The 13247-nt window shown below is 51.9% G+C and overlaps 1 protein-coding gene and 1 long non-coding RNA gene across 2 annotated transcripts in view; both read right to left on the reverse strand.

The window, feature by feature from the left end:
• Positions 1-1079: 1079 nt before the first annotated feature.
• The window catches only part of LOC146758316 (uncharacterized), a 107841-nt gene continuing 95673 nt past the window's right edge, over positions 1080-13247 (reverse strand). Inside the window, exons 5-6 of the mRNA XM_085516638.1 lie at positions 1739-1849; positions 1080-1641 (exon numbers count right to left, since the gene is read on the reverse strand). Of these exons, the coding sequence (XP_085372764.1) occupies positions 1605-1641; positions 1739-1849 (148 nt within the window). The 3' untranslated portion in view covers positions 1080-1604. The remainder of the gene's footprint in view (positions 1642-1738; positions 1850-13247) is intronic.
• Positions 6752-9539, reverse strand: LOC146758317 (uncharacterized). Its single transcript, XR_014934733.1, has 2 exons — positions 8270-9539; positions 6752-7353 (listed from the first exon to the last, which is right to left on the reverse strand). It is a non-coding gene; the product is annotated as an uncharacterized LOC146758317 (long non-coding RNA).

A 13247-nucleotide genomic window follows, 5' to 3' on the forward strand; every position in this document is an offset into this window, starting at 1 on the left:
TGTCTTTCTTGCACTGAGGGGCCCAAAACTGAACACAGCACTCGAGCTGCGGCCTCATCAGTGCTGAGAACAGGGGGACAATCACCTCTCTGCTCCTGCTGGCAACACTGTTTCCCATGCAGGCCAGGATGCCCTCGGCCTTCTTATTATACAGCAAAGGAATCCCCTGAAAAGGAAACCACAATATCTGGCAACATGAAACAAAGTTCTGATTCGTAAAAGACTGGCAGCAAGGCCTGAATCTCTTGTGTCATCTGCTCTTGATGTATCACATTAGCACTAGGTGGAATGCAGAAGCTTCCTGAGACGTGATAATCAAAACCTAGTCCAATGCCTTTAAAAAAGCCTTTAAGAGATTACTCCTCCTTGTCTGTTTAAAATAAACTTAGGTAATACAAAAGGTTGGAAAATTTTTGGACAACTCCCCAGGGCCGGGCTTTGGAAGGCCGTATTGACGAGAGTCAATCAAGCTCCGGCTGCAGGCGTATATGTGTGTGCCAGTTCTTTAACACAGTAGAAATCACAACTTGCTGCATGATCAAAATTCTACATGTGCTACTCCTGAACCCCAATGACTTCCAACGGTGTTAAATTACCCCTTGATCTCTAAGCAGAACAAAACAACAAAATGCCACACCAATAGTGAATACATAAAAACAAACAACTCCTTGGGCCTCAAGGGGAGGCTGATGCACAGGCCACGGCTGCCAGCGTGCAGCTGGGCTTCCCAGGGCAAACAGCAACACACGGTGCATCCATCAGAAGCTGAAAGAGCCCTCAGGGAAGAGAGGCCAACTCAAGGGGCTGAGCACGGGACACCCTTCTTCCTGCCGGGCTGCTTCCCCTCCTCTGGTTTCTTTCTGTCAGTCCTCAGAGAGCAAGGAGATGCTCACAGCCTGTCACCAGCACTTACGGGTTGGCTGAAAGGCCACAGGTTGGGAAGACCAACAAGGAAACGGGGGAAAACCTGCACTGCACCATGTCAAGGGAGAGACGTGAAGCCGACCGCTTCATCGCCCTGCGATTGCCAGCCCGAGCGAGGGACGTTCTGACCAGCTACTGAAAGAGGCAGCACCAGGTTTAGAAAGTTCGCTTCAATTTTATTGCGTACAAGAAGATTTGGCTTCTATTTATTGCCCCGCCCACACCCCAAAATGAAACCCCAGTGCCCAGGATTGCCGCTTAGCAATCAGTCACTCAGCCTCCAGTCAGACCCAAGGAGAAGCCAAACCCCGGGGCTACGTCACCTCCTCCCTCTCCAGTCCCAGCCAGCCCTATTTCAACCTAACCCTACACCAGGCCTGGACCTCAAGAGACACACCCTGAAGGAACGCAGCGTCTCCAGCTCTTGCCATACACCAAGTCCTGCCTATGTGAAGCCCTCATTGCTTCTAACGCAGCACAAGTCCTTCCTGTCCAGTTCACTTCCATCATCTCCACCGTCCATGACAGGGAAAGCACGGCTGTGCCAGTAAACTGGGCTGTTGAGTCAGCAGCTCTTGGTGCCACCTCCGAGGAAGCGTTGCAGGTGGTTCTGCTGTCCTTTGTAGCTTCTTGCTCAAGCCCTCATCGTTGCTTTCTGCTTTCCTTCTCGGCTTTCTTCCTCAGCTGAGTAGCGCTTGCCTTGCCTCGGCAAGCTTGCTGCAAGAGGGAAAAAAGAGGCACTATTTCACTCACGCACGCTGCCAGCACAGTCTGACTTAGAGAGCTGCTCGCAAGATATCCCTGGGCTACAAACCCAAGAACAAGGAAGGACACAAAAGTCACATCTGCATTGTCTGTTACCACATGCCAAGGAAGAGTCCTCACACTCGAGCACTGCCCCACTTGCAGCTGAGGGGAGGAGGAGCTGGAAAGGACAGGTGGACAGAAAAGAAGGGAAAAGCTGAAGAGGCGAGAATCAACTTCTCCCCGAGGCAGATCACACCTTTGTGGCCACTCTTTTAGGAATGCTCACCATTCCTAATCCTAGCGTTAGCAAGATGAAAATTCACCACCTACCTTTTCACGCTCCTCGCGTACGCACTGAGGGCCATGCCGTGGCTGTGCTGCACAACACCAGCGACTGAAAGAAAGCACGCAGAGAGCGGATCTGTTGCAGACAGTGCCAGGAGCTGTGCTTGAACAACGCTTTCGGTAAGGCACTCCTACCTTGCAATGGCCACACTTTGGGAGCTCTGGGACACAGCCACGTGTTGCTCTCCTGAGTCCCAGCTCCATTTCTCAGCCCACTCACGCTCTGCTCCTCCATGTTCTGCAAAGGAAAAGTCCCAAGAGGGAAATTCAGTTCATCGCAGATGTCATCAAACTGTCAGGGCAGTCGCACTCATTGCTCGGGGTGAGCAACCAGCTGCATGCTTACCCAAGGAGCAGCGGTTACTTTTACTTGAGTGTAACAGCCAATGCCTGACTGCAAGTACGAACACTAACCTATGCCTAACTCTAAAATAACAACAGAAACCTATACCTAACTCTAAAATAACAACAAAAACCTATACCTAACTCTAAAATAACAACAAAAACCTATACCTAACCCTAAAGAACAAACAGGAACCTATGCCTAACTCTAAAAAACGAACAGGAACCTATCCCTAACACTAAAACTAAACTGAACACTAACACTAACACTAACTTAACACTACCATCAACAAAAAAGAACATAACAAACACCTAACCTAACAGGGGGAAGATGGAACTGGGGGCCCACAGAACCAGAGGAGCAACAAGGTGGAGGAGCAGAAGATGTTAAATAATGCCACCCAGCTAATGCTGGGGGCAGGGGCCGCGCAGCAGGAAAGGAGCCGAGTGCCTGGACCAGCGATGGTGAAGCTGTGACCATGCCAACGCGGGGCCTGGCACGGTGGTGTGGTGCCAGGCCAGCTATGCCGCGGGCGGATCCACGTCCATGGGCTCCTCTGGAGGGGGATCCACCTCCATCGGTTCCTCCGGAGGGGGATCCACCTCCATCGGTTCCTCCGGAGGGGGATCCACCTCCATCGGTTCCTCCGGAGGGGGATCCACCTCCATAGGCTCCACATGGGTGGTGGTCACAGGGCTGGTCCAGGCATGATGGATAATGGCTCTCTTACCCCTCCTCTGCCTGATGGTCATGGCGGGCCCCCTCCTCCTTCTGACTCCTAGGGCCCCCAGCTCCATCCTCCCACCAGAAACTTCAACCCTCGCCCTCTTTGCAGCAGGCATGGCTGTTAACTGCCACAACTGTCAGAGGCATGCGGCAACGGTGACCATGGTGACATGGAGAGGGTTCTAAAATGGCGGCCGCACTGCTGGCACTGGAGTTCCACATAGGATGAGGAGGGGGCTGGAGGGCAGGGCATGGTACGGGAGCTACAAGGTGCTCCCTGTGCCCAGCGGGCAGCCCTTCTCTCTGGCCAGCAAGAGGGCACAGACGAGCCGGCCCCAAGTAAAGGGCCCTCGGCCTCCTTCACCCTCCTTCACCCTCCCCCTTCTTCCACAAGGGAATCTTTTTGGGCTGCCATACTGTTGTGGTTTTGTATTTTTTTCTATTGGTATTTCACATCATAACATCATCTGGAGATCATAGATTGATCAGTCAATCATATTGATCTAGATAAGTCCGTGACACAGACGCAGCACGCAGCAGCTCCTGATGGGGCTCCTGAGCTGAGCACCAACAACGGCAGGCTCCAAAGGGGACCTGACTACGCCTGCCTCCTGGGACACACAAGCTCTGCTTTCCATAGTCGCACCCAGCGCCTCTCCTTGTGCGGCACCTCGGCGGATTCAACCCTTACCTACAATTAAGACCTCTGACTGAATTGGAATTCCAGTCACTCTGATTACACCCCACATCCCTGCTGCAGGCCCTCCCACATGCCCACGTGCTGCACCCAGCCACACCGGCTGCCACAGCCCCGCAGCCAGGCGGGGGTTGGTGCTTCATGATCCTTGAGGTCCCTTCCAACCCGGGTCATTCTGTGATTCTGTGATCGGGTTGAAGGGGCTGGCACTGCCCTGAAGGTGAGCGAGAGAAGTTGGCAAAGGAAGGGTGAGTGGCGGGATCCGAGGAGGGCGTTTTGTGTTTGTGTGCGTGTCTGTTGTTTGCCTGATGTGTTTGTGTGCGTTGTTGTTTCAGGTGTCTGAGTGAGGACTCCCTGTGGGAACTGGCAGCAAGCAAAGGAATGGATCGACGGGCCTGGCCGCCGTGTTGGACTGCGGCTGTGGAGCCAACGAAGGTGTGTCCAGTGTCCTTCCTTACATCATTGACTATGTATGAGGTGTACCTATATCTGTGTAACCATTTTACAAGTCAGGGTGCAGGTTTTTGGTGGGGTCCTGACAGTTCCTCAGCTAGAACCCTCTTACCCCTTTGAGACAGGCCGCTTCCGTCTGTAGCTGTCATGCCAGGAGCCAAATAAATTGCCCCATGGTGAAAAACACCAAGACTCCTATGTCTGCACCGACTCTTTAACCATTTGTTTAAGAGGTGGGTTTTTAGGTCCAACTCAGTATCCCTCCCTGCCACTGAAAGTACAGATGCAATAACCACCCGCACACCTGTTCCTTCGATTACCCGCCCCAGTCCCCTGAAATCATCTTTGATAGCCTTCAGGCTTTTTTTACTAACTTCTTCACTGCCAGCCTGAACTATCAGCAGGGGATAGTAGACAGAAGGGCAGATCAGACTGGGAAGTCTCCCAGCAATGTCCCTGACCCGTGCCCAGGGGAGGGAGCACACCTCCCTGCGGGTAGGGTCGGGCCAGCATATAGGGCCTTCCATTCCTCGCCAGTAGGGTTGTGCGCCCATGATGGCAGTAATGAACAAACTGCTGCATCACAAAGATCTTGGCCTGATTAGAAATCTTTGAGTAATGCTGTTACAGCAGACAGAATGTGATAAGCGCAAGTAGTCTCCTGCACTTCACATCCTTGCTACTTTGTTCTGGGTGTTGTCACTGAGCAGCGTCTAACACAAATTCTGCCCCGGTCAGCTGGCTGCCTGAGCTTGAGCCCTGATGGCAACACTGTGTGCTTACCCAGGAGCAGCGGTTACTTTTACTTGAGTGTAGCAGCCAATGCCTGACTGTAAGTACGAACACTAACCTATGCCTAACTCTAAAATAACAACAGAAACCTATACCTAACCCTAAAGAACAAACAGGAACCTATGCCTAACTCTAAAGAACAAACAGGAACCTATCCCTAACGCTAAAACTAAACTGAACACTAACACTAACCTAACACAACCATCAAAACAAAGAACAGAGCAAACACCTAACTACAACAGGGGGAAGAAGGAACTGGGGGCCCACAGAACCGGAGGAGCAACGAGGTGGAGGAGAAGAAGATGTTAAATAATGCCACCCAGCTCATGCTGGGGGCAGGGGCCACGCAGCAGGAAAGGAGCCGAGTGCCTGGACCAGCGATGGTGAAGCTGTGACCATGCCAACGGTCATGACCATGACCACGGTGGTGTGGTGCCAGGCCAGCTATGCCGCGGGCGGATCCACGTCCATGGGCTCCTCTGGAGGGGGATCCACCTCCATCGGTTCCTCCGGAGGGGGATCCACCTCCATCGGCTCCACATGGGTGGTGGTCACAGGGCTGGTCCAGGCATGATGGAAACGGGCTCCTTTCCCCCTCCTCCATTTGATGGTTATGGCGGGCACCCTCCTCCTCTTCGGTTCTGGGGCCCCCAGCTCCTTCTCCCACTTAAATCCTCACTACATTCCTCTCGCCCTCGCTTCGTGCTGGACATGGCTGCTACCTGCCCAGCACTCTCAGAGGTGAGTGAGTCGGGTGGAGCCGCAGCAACCAAGGTGACAGCTGTGACATGGGGAAGATTCCAAAATGGCACCTGTGCTGCTGGGAGTGGTGTTCCGCATAGGATGAGGAGGGGGCTGGAGGGCAGGGCACGGCACGGGAGCTACAAGGCACTCCCTGTGTCCAGCGGGCAGCCCTTCTCTCCGGCCAGCAAGAGGGCACAGAGAGCTGGCCCCGAGAAAAGGGCCCTCGGCCTCCTTCACCCTCCCCCTCCTTTCATAAGGGAATCCCCACTTTGGGCTGGGCACCCACATGGAATCATTGAAACTACAACCTACTACTTTGCTTCTACAGCAAGACTATTGTACTGAAATACTACTGTACTTAAAAGCACCTGCAATCACACTACACTCGTTTTTAATATTAAACTCTCAAACTTTCATAGCAAATAATAACATCCGCTCACAAAGAAAATGTGGAGAGGCCACAAAAGAGAAATACCACTCATGAAAACATTTGTATTTAGACATTCAAACTAACAACGTACTTTGTCTTTACCTAACCGTACCATTCTGTGCTAGAAATACGATGTTTTGCTGTAGAGTATAACTTGGAGAACCCAAGAGCAGCTAAAACCTGCTCCACTCAGTAATTTGACCATCCGCTGATATTTGGTTCTTTGCTCCCTTGCTTTCTAGTTGCTCACTCTTTAGACACACGCAAATCACATTGTCAAGGACTACAAAAACACTGTTAGCCAAAAAATTTATGCTGGCAGAATCTTAACGTTAGAAACGTGTAAATTGGTTGCAAAGAAGAAAGTGAAGACCAACACAGTAACCAAATACTAACTGATACATAAGGCTTCTCTCACACATCCTGAAAACAGAACCGCCAGCCTTAATGAACTTTGCTCTTCAGACACTGACTGAAATGCAAGTATTACCTTGTCATGGTTTAATAATTTTGTAATTTTGCTATCAGTATTCCACATCATAACATCATATAAAGCATGAATAATTTTACTGAATCTGCAACTTACAGAAGAAGACTACATCTCCCAGAGAACAACACGAGGTCACGGGACCTGGACACTATATTAACTCTGTCGCAGGCTAGACTGACGTCTTTCGAGTTCTGGCGTTCAGGGGAGTGTGTGGGAGCCTTCACCGTTTCGCCTAGATTTACAGTAGGCCTCTCGGTTTCGGGACTCATTCTCTCTCCTATTTTGCTTGATTCGTTAGCTCAATTTTCAATTATATTGTATTATACTGTGTTATCCTGTATTTCGATATAGTAATTTAGTAAATAAGTGTGCCTCCTTAGATTGTTGCTGCTGTTTTCTTTTCCTAATTAACTTTTTTTCCTTTCGGCCTAGGGCCCCTGCTGGGCCCACAGTCCCTGTCACGGACGCAGGTGGATTTTTAGTTTAAACCGTGACATACCTGTAGCAGCCTGGATCTGGCAATAGTCAAAGAATCCTTTACGTCCAGCTCCTTAGCATCAAAAGACCACAGATACTGCTGGGGCAGAATTTCATTGAAGCCTTCAAAAGAAGCTTGTGTCTGTTCCCCAGTGCCTCAGGAAAGTCTCCATTCTGCTACCAGCCTGGAAAAGACACAGAAGGATCATTTAAAAGAGGCTACGCTAACCCAAGTTCATCTTTGTTAGTTTGTTTTGAAATGAACCGTAAGCTGTGTTAAGAAAAATGATGGAAAGTTCTGGGGATAGAGCACTGTGTAACTGTATTCTAATTGTATTCCCAACCTTCACCCTGCGCAAACAATTTTAAGTTAAAACCCTATGTTTCCAACCACTCAACTGCAGAAAGCATTTTAGGCTCCAGCAGAAGGCAGCATCTACTCACTGATGATATTAATGAGAGCACAGGAGTCCCTTGCTGTTCGGAGGAAGAAAAAAATGCAGAGCTGTGTTCATCTAATATGTTCCATATTTGTTTCTGTCAATCACGAAACTTTGCTCTGTGGTAGAAACTCCACTCTCCATTAAGAAAAGGGAGAAAAGCAGGCAGGAGACCCAAAGAACCTGAACCCAGGGAGAAGCAGATATTATGCTGAATTCAAGCCTAACCTGTCAGGAGAACTGGAATCGAAAGGAGAGAACGCAACACAGGACACAGAGTGTGACAAAAGAACATTGCTTAAGCTGCAATCTGAGCTCTGCCCGGCTTCCTCAAAACCAGAAGAGAACGGTCTTCTGCAGGTACTCCCTCCTCTCCATCCCAGTGAGTATTTGGCACAACTGCCAATGCCAATACGTTCCTTCTGCAAATGTCACCGTTTCTGTGAAACCTTTCCAGATGACTCGTGACTAAAGCAATTTCTACTCCCTCATTCCTCAAAACCTTCCCACACAAAAGCCTTCACAGATCAGATGGTAAGAAAGAGGGAATTCTACGGCCACAGCAATAAAGCGCGCAGAAAGCCCATCTGTTGCAGACAGAGGAGTGAGCCGTGCTTAACCAACACTGCTTCAGCGCACGCTTACAGTAAGGCACACCTACCTTGCGCTGGCCACGCACGAAGCTCGTGACGCAGCTCCAGGCGGCTCTCCTGGGGCCCAGCTTCATTTCACGGCCACTCACGCTCTGCTGCTGGACATTCTGCAACGGAAAAGCCACCGGATGCAAATCCCATCCCTCGCAGATGGCATCAGACCTCCGCTCTCATGGCAGTCACCACCGCCCTGCCCTGGGCAGCGCTTCCACTGCCCTTGCTCCTGCCACAAGACACCAACGTCTGCTTCTGACGCGGCTCCACCATGGGATCCTGTATGCAATAGAGAAACACACGGAGGCTGCCAGCCACTGCAACACGCGCGCTGTGAAACCCCTGGCACTGCTGAGTCCCAAGAGCAGAGGAGAGAAGCGTTTGCCTGCCATGGACGGGCTGCGGCGGGATTGAATCCTGCCTTCGAATCGGGACACCCCCAGGGAGAGCCTCCCTGGGGACCCAAAGACTGAAATGGAGGCAAGGTAACACTCTGCTATAGAAAGGGAAAGGGGAACTTCACAGAATCCGAGACAAAGGGTAACTGCAGATAGTTTACATTTAAAAGTGCAGGGATAGGGGGAATTACAGACACTTAGTCAAAATAAAACCAGAGAAGAGGGCAATAAAGATAAGAAGAAATTGTCCGGAGACCTCTGACAAGAAGAAGGATTAGATACCCCCGGGCAAGATGATGCTGACATGGGAGAACGATACCAGCAGATAACACCAAGAAGAAAACAGAAGAAGAATTTCACCCCAAAACAACGGCAAGGGTCGCGGGGAACGGGGTCCTAGGGAATGTAATGAATATGTAATCAAACTGAGGAGGAGACTATTGATTACGTATTAGCTTAACCTATATCTGTAACACACTTTTCTCCTTACGGTGTGCAAGTTTGGTGGAGCTCTCCCGCTTGCACCCGGCGCTGCGCAACGCTGGAATAAACATACCTGCTTTAGAACCCATCTTTGGGTTATAGAGTTTGATTCCGCAAGTCATCTTCCTGCCGCACAGCCCAGCACGGCCGGAGCCGCACCACACGATCCGGGCCGGGGCCGGCTCAGGCTCTGCCTCCAGGCTTTTGGGGCCGGCCGGGTGACTCCGCAGCACAGCGAGACCGTGGAGCCGCCCGGGAGCCGCCTCTGGGTGCCGGCAGCGCCGCGAGCTCCTCCCCCGACAGCCCCTCCGTGCCCCCGCCCCGAGGCCCGACCCCGTTCGCAGCACAGAGCCCGCTCCTCCCGGCCCCGCTCATGGCCGCCATGCCGCCATGGCCCGGAAGTGCTCTCCGCCGCCTGCAGGAAGCACTTCCTGTCACTGGCACTGGCACTGTCACGTGGCTCAGGCCGGGCTGGGGCCTGTTGGGGGGGGGCGGCTGCCGGAAAAGGACCCAAAATTCACGTCTCATTTCGTGTCTTTCCTCTCGCTTTCCTTCCTTTACCTTCCCCTTCCCTTCCTTCCTTCCTCGCCCTCGTCCCCTTCCCTTCACCACCTCCCTGTGTCCATTCCAGTGCCTGGCCACCCTTTCTGAGCAGTAATACCTCGTAGTGTCCAGCCTGAATCTCCCCTGTCGCAGCTTGAAGCCATTCCCTCTGGTCCTATCATTAATGACACGAGAGAAGAGGCCGAGCCCCAGCTCACTACAGCCTCCCTTCAGGAAGTTAGAGAGAGCAATGAGGTCTCCCCTGAGCCTCCTCTTCTCCAGGCTGAACAATCCCAGCTCCCTCAGCCGCTCCTCATACGGCCTGTGCTCCAGACCCCTCACCAGCTTTGTTGCCCTCCTCTGAACGCGTTCCAGGGCCTCGATGTCTTTCTTGCACTGAGGGGCCCAAAACTGAACACAGCACTCGAGCTGCGGCCTCATCAGTGCTGAGAACAGGGGGACAATCACCTCTCTGCTCCTGCTGGCAACACTGTTTCCCATGCAGGCCAGGATGCCCTCGGCCTTCTTATTATACAGCAAAGGAATCCCCTGAAAAGGAAACCACAATATCTGGCAACATGAAACAAAGTTCTGATTCGTAAAAGACTGGCAGCAAGGCCTGAATCTCTTGTGTCATCTGCTCTTGATGTATCACATTAGCACTAGGTGGAATGCAGAAGCTTCCTGAGACGTGATAATCAAAACCTAGTCCAATGCCTTTAAAAAAGCCTTTAAGAGATTACTCCTCCTTGTCTGCTTAAAATAAACTTAGGTAATACAAAAGGTTGGAAAATTTTTGGACAACTCCCCAGGGCCGGGCTTTGGAAGGCCGTATTGACGAGAGTCAATCAAGCTCCGGCTGCAGGCGTATATGTGTGTGCCAGTTCTTTAACACAGTAGAAATCACAACTTGCTGCATGATCAAAATTCTACATGTGCTACTCCTGAACCCCAATGACTTCCAACGGTGTTAAATTACCCCTTGATCTCTAAGCAGAACAAAACAACAAAATGCCACACCAATAGTGAATACATAAAAACAAACAACTCCTTGGGCCTCAAGGGGAGGCTGATGCACAGGCCACGGCTGCCAGCGTGCAGCTGGGCTTCCCAGGGCAAACAGCAACACACGGTGCATCCATCAGAAGCTGAAAGAGCCCTCAGGGAAGAGAGGCCAACTCAAGGGGCTGAGCACGGGACACCCTTCTTCCTGCCGGGCTGCTTCCCCTCCTCTGGTTTCTTTCTGTCAGTCCTCAGAGAGCAAGGAGATGCTCACAGCCTGTCACCAGCACTTACGGGTTGGCTGAAAGGCCACAGGTTGGGAAGACCAACAAGGAAACGGGGGAAAACCTGCACTGCACCATGTCAAGGGAGAGACGTGAAGCCGACCGCTTCATCGCCCTGCGATTGCCAGCCCGAGCGAGGGACGTTCTGACCAGCTACTGAAAGAGGCAGCACCAGGTTTAGAAAGTTCGCTTCAATTTTATTGCGTACAAGAAGATTTGGCTTCTATTTATTGCCCCGCCCACACCCCAAAATGAAACCCCAGTGCCCAGGATTGCCGCTTAGCAATCAGTCACTCAGCCTCCAGTCAGACCCAAGGAGAAGCCAAACCCCGGGGCTACGTCACCTCCTCCCTCTCCAGTCCCAGCCAGCCCTATTTCAACCTAACCCTACACCAGGCCTGGACCTCAAGAGACACACCCTGAAGGAACGCAGCGTCTCCAGCTCTTGCCATACACCAAGTCCTGCCTATGTGAAGCCCTCATTGCTTCTAACGCAGCACAAGTCCTTCCTGTCCAGTTCACTTCCATCATCTCCACCGTCCATGACAGGGAAAGCACGGCTGTGCCAGTAAACTGGGCTGTTGAGTCAGCAGCTCTTGGTGCCACCTCCGAGGAAGCGTTGCAGGTGGTTCTGCTGTCCTTTGTAGCTTCTTGCTCAAGCCCTCATCGTTGCTTTCTGCTTTCCTTCTCGGCTTTCTTCCTCAGCTGAGTAGCGCTTGCCTTGCCTCGGCAAGCTTGCTGCAAGAGGGAAAAAAGAGGCACTATTTCACTCACGCACGCTGCCAGCACAGTCTGACTTAGAGAGCTGCTCGCAAGATATCCCTGGGCTACAAACCCAAGAACAAGGAAGGACACAAAAGTCACATCTGCATTGTCTGTTACCGCATGCCAAGGAAGAGTCCTCACACTCGAGCACTGCCCCACTTGCAGCTGAGGGGAGGAGGAGCTGGAAAGGACAGGTGGACAGAAAAGAAGGGAAAAGCTGAAGAGGCGAGAATCAACTTCTCCCCGAGGCAGATCACACCTTTGTGGCCACTCTTTTAGGAATGCTCACCATTCCTAATCCTAGCGTTAGCAAGATGAAAATTCACCACCTACCTTTCCACGCTCCTCGCGTACGCACTGAGGGCCGTGCCGTGGCTGTGCTGCACAACACCAGCGACTGAAAGAAAGCACGCAGAGAGCGGATCTGTTGCAGACAGTGCCAGGAGCTGTGCTTGAACAACGCTTTCGGTAAGGCACTCCTACCTTGCAATGGCCACACTTTGGGAGCTCTGGGACACAGCCACGTGTTGCTCTCCTGAGTCCCAGCTCCATTTCTCAGCCCACTCACGCTCTGCTCCTCCATGTTCTGCAAAGGAAAAGTCCCAAGAGGGAAATTCAGTTCATCGCAGATGTCATCAAACTGTCAGGGCAGTCGCACTCATTGCTCGGGGTGAGCAACCAGCTGCATGCTTACCCAAGGAGCAGCGGTTACTTTTACTTGAGTGTAACAGCCAATGCCTGACTGCAAGTACGAACACTAACCTATGCCTAACTCTAAAATAACAACAGAAACCTATACCTAACTCTAAAATAACAACAAAAACCTATACCTAACTCTAAAATAACAACAAAAACCTATACCTAACCCTAAAGAACAAACAGGAACCTATGCCTAACTCTAAAAAACGAACAGGAACCTATCCCTAACACTAAAACTAAACTGAACACTAACACTAACACTAACTTAACACTACCATCAACAAAAAAGAACATAACAAACACCTAACCTAACAGGGGGAAGATGGAACTGGGGGCCCACAGAACCAGAGGAGCAACAAGGTGGAGGAGCAGAAGATGTTAAATAATGCCACCCAGCTAATGCTGGGGGCAGGGGCCGCGCAGCAGGAAAGGAGCCGAGTGCCTGGACCAGCGATGGTGAAGCTGTGACCATGCCAACGCGGGGCCTGGCACGGTGGTGTGGTGCCAGGCCAGCTATGCCGCGGGCGGATCCACGTCCATGGGCTCCTCTGGAGGGGGATCCACCTCCATCGGTTCCTCCGGAGGGGGATCCACCTCCATCGGTTCCTCCGGAGGGGGATCCACCTCCATCGGTTCCTCCGGAGGGGGATCCACCTCCATAGGCTCCACATGGGTGGTGGTCACAGGGCTGGTCCAGGCATGATGGATAATGGCTCTCTTACCCCTCCTCTGCCTGATGGTCATGGCGGGCCCCCTCCTCCTTCTGACTCCTAGGGCCCCCAGCTCCATCCTCCCACCAGAAACTTCAACCCTCGCCC

Source organism: Coturnix japonica, chromosome 15 (assembly GCF_054131305.1).
Source record: "Coturnix japonica strain WE chromosome 15, WE-NBRP24, whole genome shotgun sequence".
In the NCBI taxonomy this organism is placed as follows: Eukaryota; Metazoa; Chordata; class Aves; order Galliformes; family Phasianidae; genus Coturnix; species Coturnix japonica.